Consider the following 24833-nt stretch of genomic DNA (forward strand, 5'->3'; position numbering starts at 1 on the left):
AAACAATATTTTTTAGTTCGCTCCGGCCGGTTAACTCATCCGTGGTTAAAAGGAAATTTAACTTTCTTTGACTTTAAGGTGTGGCAAGTGAATTATTTTTTTTTAATTTTTCTCTGAAATTCTGAATAGGGTAAGTCCGAGCCAAAACCGAAAAGTTCTCCTCATTACACACTGTAAATCATGGATATTTCTGTTAGGAAGATGACCTGGCTCACCGTATGAGATTGAATGAATTGCTGACATGCATAACTTTTTTTGATGTCGACAAACGTTTCCATATTTTACTTGTGGTAAGATTTCCACTTTTGTCTCTGACTGAATATTATTAGACAAAATCTTTCGTCAAAAAAGTCAGAATATAGTAGCATGCAAAACAGTTCAAATTCAGGGAATTTGGATTTGTTCACATGGTGATGAGGATCAAACGCAAGTCCTCTCTTTCTCTGTTTTTGAAATTCCTTTGAGTTTATTATTGTACGGGTTACTATTTGCAGCCAAGAAATAGATCTTATTATCTTTGATTTTTTTGCAACCAAATTCTGTGACCAATATCAGATGAGTAGGAACCATGATATGATTCAAAATGCTGATAGACAGAAATCTACATTTGGATACTGCTCTAATAAATAGTATGTAGATTTTCTATATAAGAATTATGCTATATTAAAAAGAAATGCAATAACCTCTGGTCTACGCCAGATACTGGGTATCGTTGCCCTTTTCTTCATACATTTGACTCTCTATGAACCTCTTACGATTCATCAACTGAATTACCATAAATGCAGCCGATACTAGTACTCCCAACCCAGCCAACCCGGTTCCCATATGGAATGCGTTTCTCATTCCATGAATGTCGGTTTCAAGGCTAGGCTCCATACCCTTAGTTGTATAGTACTCAACAGCACCAGCTAACCCCAATCCTATGGAAACGGAATAATTCACAAACGTTGATACCAAAGACCCAGCAATGCCTTGTTGTTGCGTTGGGAAAGCAGTACTCAATACAATACAAGCAGCTGGAAAAGACATATCCATTCCGATTGGTTGGATCAATATACTGACAAATTTCTGTGCCCAATAAGTTTGCCCAACTGGACGAGTTCCCATAAGCACAATCCCAATCAAAAATGGCAACATTGATAAAAACATGACAACTGCTGATGGAATTTTAGTTAAAAGTATTGCGGTGGCTACTGAGGCGAGTGCTCCCGTGATAATCGTGGGGATATTATATACTGCAAGCATTATGGGAGTGTCGTTGTCAACAATGAGGGCCCAGCGGAATTGATAAAAGATCCAGATCCCAAAACTGGACCAACCTGCAGCAACACAAATGAGGACCAATCCTGTTTCTCCTTTGAATATTTCTGGTGGTACTAGTGGATCTTTGACTTTCTTTTCAACAAAATAGAATACAACCATGCACGCAAACCCAATTATAAAAAGGACATATACGTATACGGTTGACCAACCTACATTTGGACCTTGATTGAATCCAAAATTAATAAGAATCAACCCGGACACTCCAAACAATGACCCCCAATAATCAAATGAACCGCCTGATAGAACTCCGATATTTTTTGGAATGGCAAAGAGGGCCAATATACCCACAACAATACTTGCGATTCCTCCTATCCAAAATGACCACGCCCACCATATTTTCACTGCTAAAAGTCCATTGAAGATTGCACCCACGAAAAATCCAGTAGGAGCAATTGCACCAAAAAAAGCCATACACATATTCTTTCTAGTTCCATCTTGATAAAATGCTCCAATTAATGCTTGTGTATTGGGCATCATAATCGCTGGCCCAATACCTTGCAAGGCTCTCAGAATATCAAAGAAGAGTTTGCAAGCAGCTAAGCCAGCAAAACCACATAATAGGGAAGCGACACCAAACCAAATAAATCCAATAATGTACATTTTCTTGTATCCGTACATGTCCCCCAATCTCCCTGAGCTCAAGATGAAAGTCCCAACAGTCATTGAGTATGCAGCGGAAAACCAGGAGATTTCTCCTGGTTGATCGGAAACGTCGAAGGTTTTTGCAATGAGGAGTGATGTGTTCATGGTTTGGGCAACGGCTGCTTGGGTAAATAGTTGGGAGAAACACATGAATATCATGAATATGATTTCTTGCATTAGTGTGATGCTTCCATAGCTTGTTGATGGTCGATATATTACGGATATTGCTGATGTGGATTTGTAAAGCTCTTTTGATTCTGAGTCTTGTTGTATATGTTCTATATCATTTTCTATTCTTAGCTCTTGTGCCTCAAGTCGTGTTAATTTCGTCATTCAGGGTTGCAGTTCATGTTAGTAGAATTTTTATAGTTAAGATATTTATATGAGATTTATATAAAAGTGTTATATTGAACAGTTGCTAATCTTTTTATTTTATTTGCTACGCAAATGGCTAAGTTGCTGGATGTTGCTCCAATTTGGCAACTTTCTATAATTTTAATATTATAAGGGATTGATGAGCTCATGTCAATTCAAATACGAATAAATGACCATAATCTTGGAGTTCGATAATATTTCACGTATCAAAGAACTTTCTTGGATCAGCTAGGCCAGAAATGTATGGGGTTCTTAGCTCGTAATAAGTGGATTGTTTTTCTGATGGTTTATCAATTTCAGAACTCCCTCTTGGAACAAGGTGGCTTACCCACATCTGGGACGTATCTGCAAGAAGTTTTCCAGAGATTGATGTTAAGCGTAAAGCGTGTACAGGGCTTTCTATTCTTATGATCAATCCATTGTAATAATAAAATTCAATTTCGTATGTTATCATTGGTCTAAGAGTTTGTATTTTTCAGCGTGTAGTTCATTTTCGCAACAGATCATACTCCCTCTTAACAGAACTTGACTGCTCGTGTAGCATTTCCATCCATGCATGTCCTTTGGTTGGAATTTACTGCGCCGGATATTTATCCAGAAAAAGTTTCTTCGGAAGTTTCGAGGGCAATTGTTGCTTTTGCAGCCAGTAAGAAAAGATGAATTGTTCGTGATTATATTTTTTTTGCTGCCACTGTTTTGCAATTTTATTTGCATCATGATGGGAGGACATTACGTCATTGTAGGTAGCCAATATTGCTGCAAAATTTGGAAAGCTTGTCGGTGTGAGCCAGCGAAGCACTGTGGATCATTCTTTTGAACAGAACTTTTGAGCAGAGGCTAAGATAACATCCCAACAAATTACTTGCTTTGTTTCTAATAACAATCCCAATAAAAACAGTATTACGAAGTCCAAAGGAACAATCTCAAGCTTTCGGTATCGTATCCTCGACAGAACTATTCTGCAACATACAAAGACTCTGTCTATGTAAACCAAGCCTTGCCCAAATGAAGCAGAGACAAATAAAAATGGTTTGGGTTTTCGCGTTATTTCCATGAACTATTGACAAAAGATGTGAAATTAGATTATCCAAACACAAACGATTCCTGAACTTATTCAGTATCAGAATTAGGTTGTCATAGTATCAGTACCTACCCATGAGTTGCAACAGAAGTATCACTATGTTTTTCAGAAAAAAATTCCCACCACCAAGTCTCGATTGGGAGTCATAGGGAACACTCGGCGTTTAGTCTTTCAACTCTCATTTCCACGACATTCCCCAGCTCGGTGATAGTACGTTTAAGGCAATTTGTGGCGAATTATACATAAGAAAAGCGAAAGTTTTGGGTTGCAAAAACTAATCAATTTGCCACAAGATTTGTACATATACAAATAGCGGATATATGCAAGGGATGAATATGCATATGCATAGAGTACAATCCTGATAAGAGAGGTATTTTAATTTAAGATTGTTTACTTTGATAGATGCTACTATCTACAGTTTGAGAAGCGTTGAAATAGATTCTTCTATAGATTTCCTATGTAATATAAATATAAATATCTGCTAACTTATACCAGGCTGTCATTGTCCGTACTAGTTTCTTCAACTTTTTCGCTCGCACCGGAATTCTTACGGTTCAACAATTGAATAACCATAAATACAGCTGAAACAACCACACCTAACCCAGCCAACCCCATTCCCATGTAAAATGCATTTCTCATCCCGTGAATAGTAGTATCAAGACCAGGTTCCATATCTTTGGTTGTATAATATTCAACGGTTCCAGCTAATCCCAACCCAATCGAGATCGAATAGTTCACAAAAGTAGCCACCAATGACCCCGCAATACCCTGTTGTCCTGGAGGAAATGCCTGACTCAACAAAATACACCCAGCAGGGAACGACATATCCATACCAATAGATTGAATGATGACACTAAAAAATTTCTGTGTCCAATATATCTGACCCACCGGTCTGGTTCCCATAAGCACAATCCCAACCAAGAAGAAAATCATAGCTATGAACATCACAACAGCCGAAGGAAGCTTGGTTAACAAAATAGCAGTAGTTGCGGCAGCAACGATCCCAGCGAATGCATTTGGGATATTTGTGACGGCGGCAATCACGGGGTTGTTGTTGTCGACAAGTAGGGCCCAACGAAATTGATAAAAGATCCAAATCCCAAAACAAGACCAGCCGGCAGCAATACAACCAAGAACGAATCCGGTATCGCCTTTGAGTACTTCAGGTGGGACTAATGGGTTTGTGACTCTTTTTTCGACGAAATAGAAGGCAGGGAGACATAAGAATCCGACAATGAGGAGGACATAGACATATGGAGTTTTCCAGCCGACGTTTGGACCTTGATTGAAGGCGAAGTTTATGAGAACTAATCCGGATACACCTAATATCGAACCACCAAAATCAAATGAACGCCATCCTTGATCCAGACTACGATGGCCAACGTTCTTGGGTATGACAAAGAATGACAACAAACCGGCACCAATACTAACCATCCCACATACCCAAAAGGTCCAAGTCCATCCGGTTTTCATATCAAACAACCCACTGAAGAGAGCACCAAGTACAAATCCACCAGGTGCAACCGCTCCAATGGCAGCCATGCATAAATTCTTCTTCATACTTTCGGGATAAAACGATCCAATTAAAGCAAGGGAATTCGGCATCATAATAGCAGGTCCAATACCTTGTAATGCTCTCATCGTATCAAAGAAAACCGGAGAAGTGGTTAATCCGGCAAATCCACATAGTAACGACATGATACCAAACCAAATATATCCAATCATGTATAATTTCTTATATCCATACATATCTCCCAATCTGCCTGAGATTAAGATAAATGTTCCCACCGTCATGGAGAATGCGGCAGAGAACCAGGAGATTTCCCCGGGTTTGGTGGCGACGTTGAAGGTTTCACTGACGTGGATGGAGGTGTTTAGGGTTTGGGCAACAGCTGCTTGGGTGAGGATTTGGGAGAGACACATGAATGAGACAAAAAGTATTTCATGGATGGTGGAGATGGTTTCGGGGTTGGGGGTGGGTGATGGGGGTTGTTCCGTGGTAGTTGTTTGGACTATGTCGTTGGTCTTTTCAGATTTGGTTTGTATTATATCTATTGAATTATCCATTTTAATTGTTTGTTTGGTAGTAGACAAGTTGAAGATGAGAATTCACTGGAACTGTCTATGGGTTTTATATTGAAAGAAGGACATGACTCTTCTTCTTTGACTTATTAATGCAACAAAGATATCCGTGAAACGGCTCGTCGAATACAATGACAGAAGTGAGAGAATCTGATGAAGAAAATGTTGTTCCGATTACGGATCGCACATATTCCGAGCAACTTTTTTTCTTGTATTTCCGCAACAACGCTTGCGATGAGTGCCTGCCCCACTCGTTTTTGTGTGATGAACAATAGACGATTTCCGTCATGTTGATAAATTCTTAGCCGCAAGTATGGACAACCAGTACGTAAATCCGGGGTACATTATTTCATTTCCGAATTCAAAGCATGCTTACGGACACGGCTGTTACGGCTTAGAAATGAAGCATAAGCAAGCGTTAAGAAACATTACTAATGAAATAATATGTCAAGGTTGTCGCAAGTACTGTTCCTGTAATTGAGGCGATATCATGCTAGAGATGTGATCTTTTGGGAAAATCCGCAATCTGTCAACCACGGAAATCTTCTTGGTATGACAAAACGCTTCCCGGAACAGTTGGATTGAAAAGTTATAAGATACATTTTATTGTTACGTACTATGCAACTATAAAAATTATTTAACAAGAAAGCCAGTGCAGTACACACATATAGTCGATTTTGAAATGCATGTCCCCTATCGACTCTTACCTGCCGTTTCTTTCAACCACTTCAAATGAGGAATAAAAATATCCCTACACCTCTCTTCATTCACCTGCTGATCTTTCAACAAATATAACAATTTATCCCCCATGTAATTCTCCTTCTTACTCACCCCAGCTTCTCCATCCACAGGCTTCCCGTTTTCATCATAATAATTCTCACATAACCCCTCAGTGAAGAATTGCAATACACGTAAATCAAAATCATAACCTACATTCTCTTTAATCTGGCCATACATTCGAATATGATCTTCTGATTTTTCATAAATGAGATCATGATTGTTTGCTAACCAATCAGGATAGAATTTCGGATATGATAAATGCATAAAGATGATATCCACCTTATCCTCTTCCTCCACATCCTTCCCCTGATCTTTGGCAATTGAGATTTCTTCCGCCTGGATAGGATCGTAATGACCCAATGCCTTTGATGTAAATTTGTTATCTAGTTGAGAAACATATCCTGTCCATTTGAATGGCTTTTTGGTCTGATACCAGGGTTGTTTCATGGCATGAGCGGCGGCGATGAAGGTTTCTTTATCCCCCTCCCCGGCAGATCCTTGGGTGAATAATGGATAGTAGAAATGGGGTCCGTATACGTTGTAATACAAACAGAGCAATAATGTCTTTAGATGGGTTGATTTGTTGATGAGCAACATGCCGGTTTCGGAAGTGGGGTCGGGTAATGTGTTTTCGAAATCATGAAACCAGGAGTTTTTGAATGTGTAGGAAGATAATGGAGGGAGGTTGTTTTTATCGGGGGCATTTTCTTTATCATAGTTTGAATATCTGAGTTTATTTTCTGGGACTTTGATTTCGGCGATCTCGTAATATTTGGGATTGGTTGTTCTTGCCCATGCATCTGGCCAAAGCATGAGACGATGATCGGCGAAGAGTTTGGATGTGAATAAATAATCGACGTTTTTGGTGGGGAAATTGTCGGAATCGAGATATAATACATTTTCGAATTTTGAACTAAGAAGGGCTAACATTTTATATTGGAATCCTCCAAGGCTGAATCTTCTTTTGAGTTGACTTGATAATACTGGATCAAAGACATTACATCTTGCATTTAATTTAGGTAAGACTTTTTCACAAAAATCAGCTTCAAAATCACTTTTTGTAGGAATAAATAATTCAATTGGTAATTTTGCTCCTGTTTTTCGAAGTTGTTTAATAACTAAATATGATAACCAACTATATTGACCTCCGCCAACAATAACATATCCTGAAGAACCTTGATACGATTCCCATTCAGGATCAGTTGGGAGGATATTTCCAAATGTTTTAATCCCATATTCATCAATCAATTGAGGTATACGGTTATGAACATAACGATGATGACTATCTTTTAATGCATTATATGTTTCTTCAGGTATATCCAATACATTTTCCAAATATTCTTTACTAAATAAGTGATCCTTATGAGTAGCGAATTTTTCAGCCGCTTTAACAGTTTTATATTTATTTTTGATTGAAGGTTGATTAATGGCGTAATCTTCCATTTTATCAAAGAAGATTGTGAAATCTTTAATTTTGAATTTAACATCAGCAAAGTCTATTGGTTTAAGCGGTTGTTCATTGGAAACACCTTGTTTACCTACCGGTTTCAGAGGCCCGCTGTCGGGACTAACTTGCTTATCTTCCGGCTGGAGAGGTTTCTCATCCGGTGTAATTATCTTACCGTCTGCTTCATCTTTGATTGGTTTGTCCTTAGCTGGAGTATCTTTAATTGGTGGTTTGATATGATCTTCATTTGAGTTCTTAAGCCCTTCGTTATTTATTCCCTTGGAAGTATCTTTAATAAGTTCTTCTTCAAGTTGATCTCCGTTTGGTTCTGCTTCTGGGATTATTTCATCTGGAGGATTTTCGAGTCTTTGACCAGGTACAGGACGTTTATGTCTTTGTGGTGGTTGTCTTATTGGTTCTGCTAAAGAGTCTTCAATGATATCATGTAAATTAGATGGTACTATCCGTTGTGATGATGATGATGAGGAGGTGAATAATTGATAACCTACTAAACATAGTAGTACTATAATAAGTATTCTAGTTCTATGTCTAGGTAGCATGGTGATGTATATATATATATCTATAACTGACTATTAGTGTTAACTGATACTACAAGGTATAAGAAATATAGCAATAAATGATGAATATGTCAAACGTATTGAATTAATTTTTTTGTTAGTTGAATGAATCTCGTCAATTTTAATTTACGCGCCTAGAATTCTACAACAATAAAACTATTTTTAAATTGTCTTCTTGTGTGTGTTTTGTGTTCTTATATCTGATGATGATGATGTTGCTCCCTCGTGGTAGGTTAGTTTAGTTAGTTCTACTACCATTAATATAAGAGACCCTTAGAGACAAATATTCAAAATGAAAGAAAAAAAGTGTGAAGTAATCCACCTTACTAAGAACTAAAAGATAGATAGATAGAAAGTGACGGAAGAGGGGATGAACAATTAACAAGGAGAAGAAGGGGATGTTTTAATTTCAATTGAATTGTATTGTAATTAGTATAATGAAACAATTATGAAATTAATTTGTAAATGAAAAAAATATATTATAGAACCAACCCAAACAAAAAGCTAAGGAAGAAGAAGAAGAAAGCAAATGTCTCAAGATGTTACATTAATAGGTTTACTACAATGGCAATACAGTGTCTGGTTGTCTTATTGGTTTACTTCCTCTTTAGTTCCTATAACTACACGCCATCAATAGAAACATCAACCAAAAAGGCAATTACATTAAGACGAATAAACTACTTGATAATTACAATTGTTAAATATCGCCTCTATTGATAACAGTCAAGTGAATGATGTCATTTTTCAACTGTAATGGAAGAGCACGCGACCAAAGCCTATAAATTGACTTGTTTCAGGCTTAAATTATATTTACAAGGCTTCGCTTGAATTTTTTTCCCCTTTATTTTATACATGTTGGTAGCGCTTACGTTCCTTACTGTTCGGAGTCTAGTTAGTGTAGATATGATGAAAATAGTAACGGCCCAAAAGGGAGCTTCCACAAAACTCGCAGACTTTATCCGAATAAGCCTGCGAGTTTTGTGGACGCTCCCTTTTGGGCCGTTACTATTTTCATCATATCTACACTACATGTCCAATTACTAATGTTATTTGGGCACAGCTCCACCCAACTAATCTTCCAAGGAAACTTCGCTACTTTATCTGCAATGCAGCTTTATCACCTTACCAATCGTTTGTCCTTAATCGTTACCTTTATGTTGTCTCCCGTTTCTTATACTTTCGACGGCATGTTGGCCTGGAGGTGGACCTCTCCACTTCCTTTATTAAGATTTGGGTAACATTCACTCTAACTACAATTCCTTCCCTATACACCTACTAATTTATGTTGCTTATATGAGGTTTTTTGAATCATTGGCTGATGCATTTTTTTGTTCCTCTATTTGTATATCTGTTTATTATATTTCTGTATGTTATAATTATTATGTATAAGAACTAGAATAAATGGCATTCTCAGAAAAAAAAAAAAAAGGGTTCACAATATCATTTGGTAGCGATATATTTTGACCCTTTTCCACGCCCTCGCTCATTTTATTTTTATCTCTTTAATTGCTAATGTATCTTACTCAGTAATTTAATATTACTAATTAATAAAGAGATTCCATTATAAATCTATGAAATACTGAAATTAAATATTGATTTAGTATTTCCTATTTAAATCTTTATATGTCTAATTCAATTAAAATAATCAGAAGGATGACTCATACTAAAAAATTAATAGAAATTCCCAAAACTCAATCTTTCACCAATTCAATTAAACCAGATAATCGAATCCCCACCATTGAAACCGCACTTAAGAATGAAAATGACATTACAACAACCCCTAGAAACCTTCTTTCCGGGGCATTCTCATGGACATTGCCAACACCAAGAAAAGATTATCAATACCTAACTGCCAGTGAACCTGCTTTGGCTGATCTCGATCTCGATCCTGATCAAGCCTCTGACCCCGTGTTTCAATTGATCATAAGTGGAGAAATATATGAAGATAAAATCACCTTCGAAAAAGAAGGGCTTCCTATGCCATATTCTCAAGCATATGCCGGATGGCAATTCGGACAATTTGCCGGACAATTGGGGGATGGAAGAGTGGTTAATCTATTTGAGATCCCAAAACGTCCTGATCTCGCCCAGCGGGATTTTTTAAAGAATCGAAATTTGTATGAATTACAATTGAAGGGGGCTGGGAAAACTCCATATTCGAGATTTGCCGATGGGAAGGCAGTATTAAGATCTTCTATTCGGGAATATATCATGTCTGAACATTTAAATGCAATAGGTATACCTACTACCAGAGCATTAGCTCTAACTTATTTACCTACAACTTATGCTCAACGATATGCAGCTGAGAAATGTGCCATAGTGGCAAGATTTGCTGAAAGCTGGGTCAGATTGGGTTCATTTGATTTATATAGATGGAGAGGTGATCGAGAAGGAATCCGTGAATTATCAGACTATGTAATCTCTGAATTATTCACCATTAACAATGTCAAATTTCCGAATTTTGAACGTATTTCCAAACTCAAACCTGAATTATTCCAAAATCCTTCAAATTCAATTGGGGAACTTTCAGAATATGACAAAATGTTTTATGAAACCGTGGTTAGAAATGCCGAAACAATAGCCATGACTCAATGTTATGGATTCCTCAATGGGGTTCTAAACACCGACAACACCTCGGTTTTAGGCCTCACGATTGATTTTGGTCCGTTTTCAATCATGGATAAATATGATCCAAGCTATACACCAAATCTGGAAGATCATGAACATCGATATGGATATAGAAATACTCCTACGGCAATGTGGTGGAACCTAACTCGATTCGGAGAGGATTTGGCCGAATTGATAGGAGCGGGGCCTGATATATTAGCAGATCCGGAATTTAAGAATGGGATTAAGTTGGAATGGGAAGAAGGAATAATTAAACGAGCTACTAAAGTGATTGGAATTGGGGGTGAGATGTTTCAATATGCGTTTACGAAGAAATATGTGGAGACGATGTATAATCGATTAGGACTTTCTCATGGATTAATTGATGAAAAGAACCCTGATTTGATGAATGTGGATGTTATTGCTCCGATGTTGGAGATGTTGCGGAGGTTACAAATTGATTTTAATTTGTTTTTTTTAAAACTACAAGAATTAGACCTTAGTCTGGCTGATTATGTTAGTGTGGTGGAGAATTCATTATTGAATAAGAATTTCGATTTTGAGAGTTTGAGATATCCCAAAGATCTACTCTTGAAAGATATAGCTGATTGGTTAAGACTCTATCACACTCTTCAAGAAAGATCGTCAACTTCTGAGGTTCCTCCACCTGATCCAAAGAAATATAACCCTCTTTTCTTACCCCGGAATTGGATATTGGATCAAGTGATTAAACAAGCTCAAGATTCGAAATGTGAGGATATTACATATTTGAAAAAATTGGAAAAGATGAGTTTTTATCCTTTTGATAGACTGAAATGGGGAGATGAATTGAAGGAAGTGGAGGAATCTTGGTTGTTACAGGGGGATAAAGGAGAGGAGTTTGCCATGTTACAATGTGGTTGTTCTAGTTAGACGGCGTGTATACTTTAAGTAGTCAATTCGATTTGTAATATATTCTACAAGTTACAAGAAAAGTATAGTAACACACTGTAAAACTAATAATAAATATATTTAAAAATAAAACTAAAAAACAAACTAAACATTATCTTCGAACTAAAAACACAAACAATATCTATCTTCCCCTTACTTACTCACCAGCAATTTCTTCCACAGTAGGACAAGTACACATCAAATTCATATCACCATAAGTATCATCCAATCTCGCAACCGTTGGCCAACATTTCTTCTCCCTCAAGAATTCCAAAGGATATGCCGCCTGTTCTCTACTATATCCCCTCGTTTCCCAATCAGTACCACTAACAACATCTTCCATCGAATGAGGAGCATTCTTCAAAGCCTGTCCCAATCCTTCTCCCTTGATATATGCATCAATCTCACCCCTAATCGCAATCAACGAATCCACAAACCGGTCCAATTCTTCAAGTGATTCCGATTCGGTCGGTTCAATCATCAAAGTCCCAGCAACGGGGAAGGACATGGTTGGTGCATGGAATCCATAATCTTGTAATCTCTTGGCGACATCAATGGCCTCAATACCGGCGGGTTTGAATTCACGTAAGTCTAAAATAAACTCATGAGCACAATGTTTTAATCCACTTGAAGCGGATGCTTCTGGGTCGATGAAAAGGATATCAAAGTGTGGACTGAGACGTTTTAACATATAATTAGCATTCAACATGGCAATTGTCGAAACGTATGGTAATGCATTTGCCCCAAGCATTTTGATATATGAATAAGAAACAGGAATGACGGAAGCAGAACCGAATGGAGCCGAATTGACTGATTTGATGGATTGAGCAGTGGTGTGACGAGTATGGACAAGGGCATGTTTTGGTAAGAATGGTATAAGATGTTCTTTAACACATACTGGAGCTTGACCAGGTCCACCACCACCATGGGATAATGCGAAGGTTTTATGAATGTTGAGATGACAGACATCGGCACCTAAATCACCAGGAGAGGTGAGACCAACTTGTGCATTCATATTGGCACCATCGAGATAAACTAACCCACCATTGGCATGAACAATATCAATAGCATCTTTAACACCAGGTTCGAATAATCCATAGGTGGAAGGATAGGTAATCATGATAGAACAAAGGTTTTGGGCATGAGTTGTGGCTTTTTCTTTCAAATCTACCAAATCAATAGAACCATCATCTAAACATTTGACAGGAACGACTTTTAATCCACACATAGCAGCAGAAGCAGGATTTGTACCATGAGCACTCACTGGGATAAGACAGATGTTTCTCGATTCATAATCACCTCTAGAACGATGATATTCACGAATTAATGATAATCCAGTATATTCACCTTGTGCACCAGAATTTGGCATGGATGTTGTAGCATCAAATCCGGTAATATCACTTAAATCCTTTTCGAATTCTTCCACGATTTGTTTATATCCTTGGGCTTGATCTAATGGAGCAAAGGGATGGATGGAGTTAAAACCTGGCATGGAAAGGGTTTGCATTTCAACAGTGGCATTAAGTTTCATAGTACATGATCCCAAAGGAATCATGGAATTGGCAAGGGATAAATCTTTGGATTGTAATAAATGTAAATATCTTAACATGGCGGTTTCTGAATGATGGGTGTTGAAGACTGGATGAGGTAAGATATCATCTGAACGGATTAATTCTTCTGGAATTGAAGGTAATTCGGTGAAATTGGATAAGTCAATTTGTTTACCGGTGAATAATTCAATTAAATTGATTAAATCTTCCTTGGTGACAGTTTCATCGAGGGTTAATGAAACAGTAGAATCATCAACCTTGAATAAATTGATATTATATTTGTTTAAAGCATTACCCAAAATTTCGTCACTGGCAACACCATTGTTTAATTTCACAGTAATAGTATCAAACCATTTATCATTAACAACATCATGAGCAGAATTATTGGTAATTTCATTAGCTAAAATAGTAGTAAAACCATAAACTCTCTTTGCGATATTTTGTAAACCTTCAGGACCATGATAAACAGCATAATTAGCAGAAATGTTAGCTAATAAAGCTTGAGCAGTACAAATGTTACTGGTAGCCTTTTCACGTTTAATATGTTGTTCTCTAGTCTGTAACGCTAATCTTAAGGCTGGTTTACCTAATCTATCCTTAGAAACACCGACAATTCTACCGGGGATTTTTCTAGAATATTTCATACTGGTTGCAAAATAGGCAGCATGAGGACCACCATAACCAAATGGAACACCAAATCTTTGAGTTGTACCCAAGGCAATATCAGCTCCAAATTCAGCAGGTGATTTCAAGACAGCTAATGCTAAGATATCAGCAGCCATAGCAAAGAGGGCTTTATGAGAATGTAAGATTTCACCAACTTTTGAGAAATTATGAATGGAACCATCAGTACCTGGATATTGAACAAGAGCACCACAAACGGTTTTAATGATTTTATTTAATTCTTCCAAACCAGCTGGAGTAGATAATGGAAGTTCAACAATTGAAACTCCGATATTTTCAGCTCTCGATTTAATAACTTCAATAGTTTGAGGATGAATATTGGTGTCAACGACATAAACCTTCTTCTTTGATTTAGTATTATGGAATGACATAGACATTGCTTCAGCAGCAGCTGTACCTTCATCTAAAAGAGATGCATTAGCCATTGGTAAACCAGTTAATGAAGAAACCATGGTTTGATAATTTAATAATGATTCTAATCTACCTTGAGAAATTTCTGGTTGATAAGGAGTATAAGAAGTATACCATTCAGGGGATTCTAATAAATTTCTTTGAATAACTGGAGGTAAATGAGTACCAGCATAACCTTTACCAATAAATGATTTAACAATCTTATTCTTATTAGCAATTTCTTCTAAATGTTGTAACATTTCTGATTCAGTGAATCCCTTTTCAGGTTGAATTGATAATTTTCTTTTGATTAAGATATGTTCTGGAATAGCTTGAGCTAAGAATTCATCTAAATCTTTATAACCTAAAGTTTCTAACATTTTATCAACATTTGAAGGAGTTGGACCAATATGTCTTCTAGCAAAAGTATCTAAATTATCAAAAGATACTTTAGATTGATTTGGATCAAAAACCTTGACATAATTAGCGGATGAAGTATTTGCCTTGGTAGCTAAGGATCTAATGAATGGAGTAGTATAACAAGGAGTGGTAATCTTAGTAGCAGCAATGTTAAGTCTTACCAATCTAGTAGATAACTTACTAGTAGACTTAAGTAATGATCTTGTTCTAATCATTGCTTTAGATGTTTATGTGAATGGGATTGTTTGAAACAAAAGAAGAATCAAAAGAAGAAGAAGGAGGAGAAGAAGAATAAAAATCAAATTAAAAGTTTAAAATTTATGGAAATCAAGTTTAGTTATAAATAAATTAAAAATCTGGAGAGAGAGAGAGAGACAGATGTTTTAATGAGAAGAAGAGAAGAAGTTAAAAAAAATATATTTGGAACTTTTAATTTGACTTCTGTTAAACGTTTTTTTTTTTACTCTTATTAACATTTTTTTTGTCTACTCACTTCTAGTTATTCTGATAGTTCTATGGATTTATTATTTGTGTATATTCTTATAAGGCATATGGAATTAATGAATAGAAACTTAAACTATTGCTGAATGAGATAAATAAAAATGAGGAGATAATTTCTTGGGTATAAGAAGTCAAATAGGTTAAAAAAGTAGAATGTGGGTGTACATTTCTTGACCCATCGCTTCAGTTTCGCGATATTTTTTTGACTTCTTCTTCTTCAAAAAAATAAAATAAAATTTCAAATTTTTCACTTCTTCTTCTTTGTTAATTAATCTACTGATAGTAAAATGGCCTTATGGTTTTTTTTTCCAGTGTCTATCAAAAAGGAGTCAAATTATATTTTTTAATTTACAGTAATCAAATGATGCCTTACATATTTTTGTCACTATCAGTACTAAGTAAGATGGGATCTGAAACCCGAAATATCTACGGTACAATGTGTCTTACATTACCCCTAATGACAAAAGATTAGAATCATCTTTAAATTTGAGTCTTAACTGTGTTTTATAGAGAGATACCCTTATCTTGTAAATTATTGGGATAGTACTGGGCATAGAAAAGAACTCCGATATCTCCGTTGGGGTCTATCTTGTGAAAATGTAAATTAATTTTACAGCAAATAAAAAAAATTTGCAACACGACGCGAAATTATTTTTTTTTTTTTTTGAGTTTTTACATTCGGCATTATTAAATTTTCGGTTGTCAATAAAAACGGTTTGTGGGGTACAGGAAATAAAAGAATACAAAAGATCATCTAACACAAGAAATCTTACTTAGGAGATTAATGAAGAACTACAATGTAAAAACTACATAGTATCTATAGATATAGGATAATACTTGTAAAGTTTCCATAATATGCTTCCTTAATTCGTTTGACAGAAAGTTAGAATATGACCTGGTGATTCTTGAACTTTTTGCAGCTTCCTATCATAGGATGGTTGTATCGCCAAAGAAAACCATATCTAAACTAATGATTTGGGTCTTTCAAGCTTTTAATTAAGATAGAATGATTTGTAATTATAATTGACTACAAATTGAATTTTTATGTCAAATTTTCGCTAAAATTTTTACATCTAATTTAATAGAACATATTTTATTGTGTTACATTGAAGCTTAAATTATTCTGTTACTAGCCATCCTTATTTTACACTAATATGGGGAAAGGGCAACACATGAACAAATACGCTTAACTCTACTTTGTCAAAGATTGAAATACATCAATCAAGTCATCGAATTAGGCGAAGAAATTTTCTGAGCAAATTATTTTTTGGATCTCACCTGGACGGACTTCCGCACACATATCAGCTAAATATGTACATCTGAGTGTTAGTGTATCTATCTATATATCATGTTACATCTTCAATAATAATCTAATGTTCTATAATGGTCGATATGTGTTTATTAAATGATTGTAATTTATTGCAAGTCTCGGTTTTATTCTAATTACTTAGAAAATGATGCGTAGATTTGGCGTTTTGACTTTTTTCTTTAGAAATGTTTTGTTGTGGCGTTTGTTTAAACAACTATGACTGCTTTCATCTCATGCAATTGCTTCAACTAACAGCAATCAATGTCGGGTATCGCTCAATTACCATCAGATGTTGCCTCATCATCACAAGCAGAATCCAGAAAAGCGGAGGACTCTTTTATGCGTTTGAGAAAAGCTATTCTCACGGCGATCAAAAAACGCAAACCAACTAACACTTCTATATCCTGAGATGTTTCTAAAGAACATATATATGCGGATGCAAAGACGATAACCGCCGATCTTCAAAATCCAGATAAATCAAACTCTGACGTTGAAATTCCGTTTGTAATGAATTTGAGGCTTTAACGAAGGAGTTCTTCCACCTTGAAGGGATCAAGAAGGCTACTGCAAATGCCCATCCTCACTATTTGACATTGCTAATGCATCCCGAAATTGATCTAAAATTTAAAACCAGGACTATAAACGATCCTGAATTTTTGAAACTTTGGAATAAAGAAACCCCATGATGATTATAACCCATCATTATCAGAAATTGCATCATCAGATAACGTTTCATACATTTTTACCCCTTAATAAACCGAAAAGACCCACAACCATTATTAAACGAATCCCTCCACTTAGTATGCAATTATTCAATGAAGATATAGAAGGCCAAGATAGATTATACAAATACTTTTTCCCAGATGAAGCGGTTGAAGACCTTTCAAGTGATCAATGGGAAAAAATTATGACTTATGATGAAGTTAACGCCTTTGTTAATTCAATTAACCTCCACTATTCATGGAATCAGGATTCACGGAGTAAGCTAATATATTTATTTTGTAGTAGAGGGAAGTCCAAACACAAAGCTCAGAAAGCTTGCAAAATAAATTGTCCTGCAAGAGTTAACATCATGCGTTTGGACGATGGGACATTGAGGGTAGTACATAACTCGAAACACAGTCATTCCTTTTATGATCAGGAATTTCCTTCACCAATAAGAAAAAACTATCATGCAGAAAGTCGGAAAGGTCTTGATGATATGCTTGTTACATTGAAGAAACAAAAGATATTGGCGGAAGAGACCAGCGCCCGTATTGTTGCTAAGATTACGAAGCACCAACGAGAATTGGATGATCTTCGTAAATAGTGTTAAAGAAAATAAGAAGTTGTGTTTTAGCTAATATCGGTTTAAAGACGCGGATGATGCTTTCTTAAGAAAGCATTTTAAGAAAGCATCATCCGCGTCTTTAAACCGATATTAGCTAAAATACAACTTCTTATTTTCTTTAATACTATTTCAATTCGGGCTCATAAGACTACTTCAACTCAAACCACTGCTCCGACTCAAAAGTCCAACGATCTAAGCAATATCAAAACGTACTGTATTTGAGGCAAATAAAAGTTTGCCTACCAATGATCTGTATTTACTAGCATTACATGATGATGGATTTGTATCATGTGCAGACTATGCTGAGAACATCAGTTTAATATGCAATGACGAAGAGAATCATCTTTCCGGAATAAGAGATGTACACTTGCGCATACAGCAATCTTCCAAAGAAAGTCTACATCCCATATAAGTAGTACAATATAGAACGCATATTCGATGAAGTCAAATACTACTTTATTTTAGAGATTTAAACAGATTAAATACACATTTATGTCATTGTAGTTAGAGAAAGACCAAACTGTTGTTATGTCAACTAGTTTCCGAAACGATATACGCGTCCCCGTACAAAATTCCTAAGTTCTTCCTTGAATAAACTTGGTATGATTATAAATAGTTGGGAGTTTCCTGCAACTCACTTTATTCAAGGTGAAGGACTGCCGCTGTGAACGTTAGTAGATATGATTTTGAAGATGATGTTTTATCAAATTTTACATTTTATGATGTCATGTGTACGCCTCTTTGGCTAATTATAGCGTGAAATTCCCCATACCCCACGCCCCTGCAAATTCCCCGGCAATTGATACCAGTCTCTCGAATAGAAGTATAAATACAAGAGAGCTTCTCCAAAAAAAAACGTTAGATTAATTAATGCATGTTTCTCCGGAAACAACGTGTCAACGTTGTTTATATACGGCGTGGAGTTCGTGCTATATCGGATGGCGAGCGTGAGCGTCGAGTTGAAAAGCTTGAGCTCGCCTTGTTATATGGTACGACCTTTATGTTAGATAAAACAAATTGTGTGAACACATACTGTTGTATATACAGCATAGTGCTCGTACCTTATAGAGCTAGGACTAGTGTTGTATTAGATGATCAACATGGTCCATGCTATAAGGGATCGGGCTCCATGTTGTATATAAAGCATTGTGTGAACATTACAACTATTTATACGGCATAGAGGTCGTACCCTTATAGTATTGCCGAGGGATAGTGTCGCATCGAATGAGCAGCATGGCACTCGTTATAAGGAACGACCTCCATGTTATATAGAAGAATAAGTGAAAGCACGACAGAATATGCCTACCATGCCTTGCTTATAGAGAACAATTGGTAGTAGCTTGGTTCTGTCGTGCAATAAATAGACGAACAGTTATTCTAAGCCACTTGTTTCCTTCGGAATATCTTTCCAATTCTAAATCTCTCCTTTCGAAATATCATTATTAAGAGAAGACTAATGCAAGAGAAATGATTGGAAAATATGTCAATGCCACATTTTGATGTATTCGATAAAGCAATAGGTTGAATCAGTACCCACCCAATATGTGAAGTTACGCAGGGCAATATTGTAAATTTTATTGACCTATTTCTTTACTTAGGGTTCATTTTCTCTTCTTCGACCTCGTTGCATTTCTATAGGGGATGTCATGATAACTGCAACCGAATTCAGTTTCTTTTAAGCTCTGACTCATCTACTTGTTAATGTAAACAAAAACAAAAACAAAAACTAAAGGAGTAATTGCCATATTATTCTACGGCTCAGATATTTTTTTTAATGTGAAATTTGATTGTTTGTTCGCTTCTAGATAACCAGATTGATTCGATTGATTCCCATTATGGAATAAGCCAAACAATTAAAAGATTACTCATTTTTCATTCACCAGATTTATAAAATCCCCCTTCAAGTGATCTTTAATCGAATTCAACTTCAACTAACAAGATTCATTAACCACAGTTTCAGAAATGAATCAACCACTGCTATCGCAACAAGAATTAGTCTCAGGCTTTCTGCCTGCAAATTTCTTATCATTGACTAAATTCAGCAATAATTTTTCAATTGAATCTCATCAAGAGTTTACAACCAACAATTTAACAATTCCATATCCTTTATATCCACCTACAAAGAATGCTTTAAATCCAGAATTTGTTCAATTGGTAGGATTGGGAATTAATTTGGTATTTGCTTTATTTATTGGATATCAAATATTTCAATTTTATATTACTCCAAAGAAACATGTCATATTCACAGCTACACCTTTCTTACAGACTTTAAAAACCTTCTTGGTTGGATTACAAGTTATTTTAGTAGCTGGACTTTGGAAGATTTGTGATAATGTTTATTTCCTCAAGATAGGTATTGTGATTGTTTTGGCACTAGTTTTACATTGTATGGAATTTAGACGTTCTGCCGTTCCACTGGCTTCATTATTGTTATATTGGTTAGTTAGTATTTTATTTGGATTTGGTATTCTTCTTCAGGATACTTTCTCCAAACATAAAATATTTGTATCGGATAACAGTTTGTCATATGTGGTTGAATTATTATCAATGATGAATAATTTTATAATCTTTGTACTTGAATTGGCGTATTATGTACCTGGTTTTGAAACTGATAATGAAAAGTTTATGGATACTGTGAATTTATTTTCATATCTTACATTCTATTATCTCCAACCATTGATTGACAAAATCTATGCCACTAATGATGTTTCCATTACTGATTTACCTGATATTTTAGATGATCTTTCCTGTGATGATACTTCCCAAATTCTCGTAAAAGAATGGGATGTTGAAAAGAAGAATGCAAAGAATAAGAGTTGGACTTTAGCGATTTGGGGCTTTATCACCAGAAAGAAATATGGAAACAAACCAAGTTTACTTAAGGTTGTCTTGTCTTCATTTTCGAAATATCTTTATGCAAGTCTTTCACTCGAGATTTTGGAAAGTGTCATCACTTTTTCACAACCATTTGTACTTAGAAAATTCATCCAATTCTTTTCAGCATACTACTACGCCACCCCCGAATCACCAGCACCACCTATTATCATCGGATACTCTTGGGCATTACTCATGTTTGCACTTGCCTGTGCATACTTCATCACCTTCAATCAATCTTTCAGTTGTCAATTCAACTTGAGTTATGCCATTTCCAGTTCGCTCACTACTGTTATCTACGAGAAAGCACTCAGACTTTCACCACAAGCTAGAAAGAATAAACCTACCGGTGATATCATAAACCACATCACCATGGATCTTGATGTTATATTCTGGTTTTGTTGGCTGTTGGGAAACTACTTATCGGGTCCACTTAGGTTAATTGTGTGTTTGTTTGCGTTGAACAGTTTCTTTGGAAAAGCAACCTGGGCAGGTGTCCTTACAGCCGTAATCGTCATCCCATTTGCTACTTATGTTAATTCATCAATGTATAAATATTATAACCAATTAATGAAGGATAAAGATACCAGAACCAGTTTGATCACTGAACTTCTTAATTCAGCCAAGAATGTTAAATTATATTCATGGGAAGGTCCAATGTTGTCCAGGTTAAGTAAGATTAGAAATGAAGGTGAATTGAAAAATCTTAAACAAGTTGGGGTTGTTAGTGCATTAGCCCTGTTTTTTTGGTCTTGTATTCCATTCTTTATTAGTTGTTCAACATTTGCAGCATTTGCCTATTGGAATAATGTTGCCTTGACTCCAGATATCATGTTTCCTGCATTGTCTTTATTTGATTTATTGTCGGAACCTATGTTGTTGATTCCTGATTTCATTGTGAATGCTATTGAAACATATACTTCCTTAAGAAGAATTGGTGAAATGTTGATGTTGGATGAATTGGATGAAGACCAAAATGGATATATCATGAGATATCCCGAACCTGCTGAACCTGAAGAATCTGCGAGCTCAGTCGTCATTTCAAATTCTACCTTCGTATGGAACTCCAAAGAACCCACTACCACAGTCGAAACACCATATCGTGACGAAGAAACCGAAATAGAAGCATCCACTGATCCAAAATCAAACATCGCATTATCAAATATCAATTTCGTAGCCGAAACCGGGAAATTAACCTGCATAGTTGGGAAAGTCGGCAGTGGTAAATCCACCCTCATCAAAGCCATTCTCGGCGACATCCCCCTCCAACCACACCAGTATTCCGATTCAGATTTCTCAACAACTTCACCAAAAATAAAAACCTACGGATCAATAGCATACTGTCCCCAATCTCCTTGGATCTTAAATGGATGAATCAAACAAAACATCTTATTCGGACATAAATACGACCCCGAGTTCTATCAACTCACAGTAGAAGCTTGTCAATTATTACCCGATTTCAGAACACTTCCAGACGGTGACGCTACTATTGTCGGTGAGAAGGGGATTGCCTTAAGTGGGGGTCAAAAGGCCAGAATCTCGCTCGCGAGGGCTGTATATGCTCGTACTGATATCTATTTATTAGATGATGTATTGGCGGCTGTTGATGTACATGTGGGTAAGAAATTAGTGGAGAAGGTGATTGGAAAAAAGGGGATAATTGGAGATCGAACTATTGTATTGGCTACTAATTCAGTCACGGTTTTGACTGAGGCGGAGGAGATTTATTTGATGAGTGGTGGAAGAATTGAGGAAAGGGGGAAATATGTGGATGTGATGGAAAGTGGTGGTGCTTTGGCGGAGTTGATTAAGGAATATGGAAAGAGAGAAGCTGAAGAAGAAGAGAAAGTCAAGGTTGAGGAAGAGGGTGATGCCGAGATTGTTGAATCTGCTGTAGTGGAAGATGCAGAAGATGGAGAAGAAGAGGAGATTGGTGAATATTTGGGAGAAGGTGCTGAGCAAAAGGATTTGGATAGGAAACTCCGTCGTGCTAGTGTGGCATCATATGCTCATACTTATGATGATCTTGACGATGATGATACTCCTAGAAAAACTGCTCATGATATTGAAACTACCAGAAAGGGGTCCGTTCCTTGGGAAGTCTTTAAACAATATATCGTTGCTTGTGATTATAAGTTCTTTTCAATTTATTTGGGATGCACATTAGCCACATTATTAGTTTCAGTTGGTGAAAAGTATTTATTAACATATTGGTCCAGGTTGAATCAAGAACATAACTCTACTGTTGATGCTGGTCTCTTTTTGGGTATCTATTCTTCATTGGGTGTCGTTTCTGGATTCTTAACATATCTTGGTGCTCTTATCATGTGGAGTTATTGTATTGTTAAAGGTGCCGCATATTTCCATGACAAGATGGCCAAAGCTGTATTCAGATCTCCAATGTCATTTTTTGATACCACCCCAGTCGGAAGAATTTTGAATCGTTTCACAGAGGACATAGGTAAGATTGATATGAATTTCCCATGGGTTCTTATTGGATTCACAACTACGCTTTTGAGTGGTATTATCACATTTGGGGTTATTGTCTCTACTTTACCAATTATGTTCTTTGTCATTTCGGTGTTAATGTTTATCTACAACCATTTCAGAATCAAGTTTATCCCAACTACTCGTGAACTCAAACGTATTGAATCAGTAGCCAAATCACCAGTATTAGCCACTATTCAAGAAACGATCAATGGTGTAGATACTATCAAGGCATTCAAACAACGTGATAGATTCGTCCACAAAAGTAAGAAATTCATCAATGATAAGACATTAATCGGTCTCGTTATCCAAAATGGTAACAGATGGCTTTCAGTCAGACTCCAAACCATTTCCTCGTCCATCATGTTCATGTGCGCAACATTAGCAGTTGTCAGTTTGACTGGTGCCAATCCTATTAGTCCAAGTGTTTTGGGTTTCATCATGACTTATGCATTATCAATTACCCATATTTTGAATGCCCTTGTTAGATATTGGGCGGAAATCCAATCCGGAGGAGTTGCAGTGGAAAGACTTATCGAATATTGTGAATTGCCATCTGAAGCAGAAATGATTATTGAAGATAATAGACCAGATAAAGATTGGCCAAATCAGGGTGTGATTAAGTTTAAGAATTATAGTACTTCCTATAGAGCCCATTTGGATCCTGTATTGAAGAATATTGAATTGACGATTACTTCGAAAGAAAAGGTTGGGATTGTGGGTAGGACCGGTGCTGGGAAATCTTCACTTACTTTAGCTTTATTTAGAATAATTGAAGCTACTGAAGGACATATTGAAATTGATGGGATTGATACTTCCAAGATCGGACTTTATGATTTACGTCATCATTTGACTATTATCCCACAAGAAGCACATACCTTCAGAGCATCTGTAAGGGAGAATTTAGATCCATTTGGAGAATATACCGATGAGAAATTATGGAAAGCTTTGGAATTGGCTCATTTGAAAGAACATGTACTTAAGATGGAAACCGACCCTACGGAAGCTGAAAAGAAGAAGAGCAAGAATCCTGGTGAATTACCCAAAAAGGTTGGATTAGATGCTCAGATTGAAGAAGGTGGATCTAATTTATCTGCAGGTCAAAAGCAATTATTATGTCTTGCTAGAGCGTTGTTGAATGAGACAAGCAAGATTTTGGTGTTGGATGAAGCAACTGCTGCTGTTGATTTCCAGACAGATAAGATTATTCAAGAGACGATTAGATCATCATTTAAAGATAAGACGATTTTAACGATTGCACATAGAATTGATACAATTTTAGACAGTGATAAGATTTTGGTGTTAGATCATGGTGAGGTTGCGGAGTTTGATACACCAGAGAATTTATTAAAGAATACGGAAAGTATCTTTTATTCACTTGCAAAGGAAGGTGGATTTATTAACTAGGAGGTCTTCGATAGATGGTTTTACATAACAAATAGA

At 36.3% G+C, this 24833-nt stretch overlaps 7 protein-coding genes across 7 annotated transcripts; 3 read left to right on the forward strand and 4 right to left on the reverse strand. All coding sequences in view use genetic code 12, as the record gives it.

Moving 5' to 3' along the window:
* Positions 1–690: 690 nt before the first annotated feature.
* J8A68_004502 (MFS transporter) lies at positions 691–2298 on the reverse strand (the record flags this gene model as incomplete). Its single annotated transcript, XM_049408468.1, has 1 exon — positions 691–2298. The coding sequence occupies one exon, from the start codon at positions 2296–2298 to the stop codon at positions 691–693; it is 1608 nt and encodes a 535-aa protein (XP_049262235.1).
* Positions 2299–3907: 1609 nt separating this feature from the next.
* Positions 3908–5488, reverse strand: J8A68_004503 (MFS transporter; the record flags this gene model as incomplete). Its single annotated transcript, XM_049408469.1, has 1 exon — positions 3908–5488. One exon carries the CDS (start codon positions 5486–5488, stop codon positions 3908–3910), a length of 1581 nt encoding a protein of 526 aa, XP_049262236.1.
* Positions 5489–6196: 708 nt separating this feature from the next.
* On the reverse strand, positions 6197–8290 carry MNN2 (Mnn2p; the record flags this gene model as incomplete). Its single annotated transcript, XM_049408470.1, has 1 exon — positions 6197–8290. The coding sequence occupies one exon, from the start codon at positions 8288–8290 to the stop codon at positions 6197–6199; it is 2094 nt and encodes a 697-aa protein (XP_049262237.1).
* A 1671-nt stretch (positions 8291–9961) lies between these two features.
* On the forward strand, positions 9962–11827 carry J8A68_004505 (uncharacterized protein; the record flags this gene model as incomplete). Its single annotated transcript, XM_049408472.1, has 1 exon — positions 9962–11827. One exon carries the CDS (start codon positions 9962–9964, stop codon positions 11825–11827), a length of 1866 nt encoding a protein of 621 aa, XP_049262238.1.
* Positions 11828–12002: 175 nt separating this feature from the next.
* On the reverse strand, positions 12003–15104 carry GCV2 (glycine decarboxylase subunit P; the record flags this gene model as incomplete). The annotated part of the gene is made up of 1 exon (XM_049408473.1): positions 12003–15104. One exon carries the CDS (start codon positions 15102–15104, stop codon positions 12003–12005), a length of 3102 nt encoding a protein of 1033 aa, XP_049262239.1.
* A 1856-nt stretch (positions 15105–16960) lies between these two features.
* J8A68_004507 (uncharacterized protein) lies at positions 16961–18008 on the forward strand (the record flags this gene model as incomplete). Its single annotated transcript, XM_049408474.1, has 3 exons — positions 16961–17042; positions 17109–17188; positions 17424–18008. The coding sequence occupies 3 exons, from the start codon at positions 16961–16963 to the stop codon at positions 18006–18008; spliced, it is 747 nt and encodes a 248-aa protein (XP_049262240.1).
* Positions 18009–19991: 1983 nt separating this feature from the next.
* MLT1 (Mlt1p) lies at positions 19992–24797 on the forward strand (the record flags this gene model as incomplete). The annotated part of the gene is made up of 2 exons (XM_049408475.1): positions 19992–22245; positions 22378–24797. The coding sequence occupies 2 exons, from the start codon at positions 19992–19994 to the stop codon at positions 24795–24797; spliced, it is 4674 nt and encodes a 1557-aa protein (XP_049262241.1).
* Between the last annotated feature and the right edge of the window lie 36 nt (positions 24798–24833).

The sequence above is a fragment of the Hemisphaericaspora subhashii genome, assembly GCF_019202705.1.
Source record: "Hemisphaericaspora subhashii strain CBS 10753 chromosome Unknown scaffold28, whole genome shotgun sequence".
NCBI lineage: Eukaryota > Fungi > Ascomycota > Pichiomycetes > Serinales > Debaryomycetaceae > Hemisphaericaspora > Hemisphaericaspora subhashii.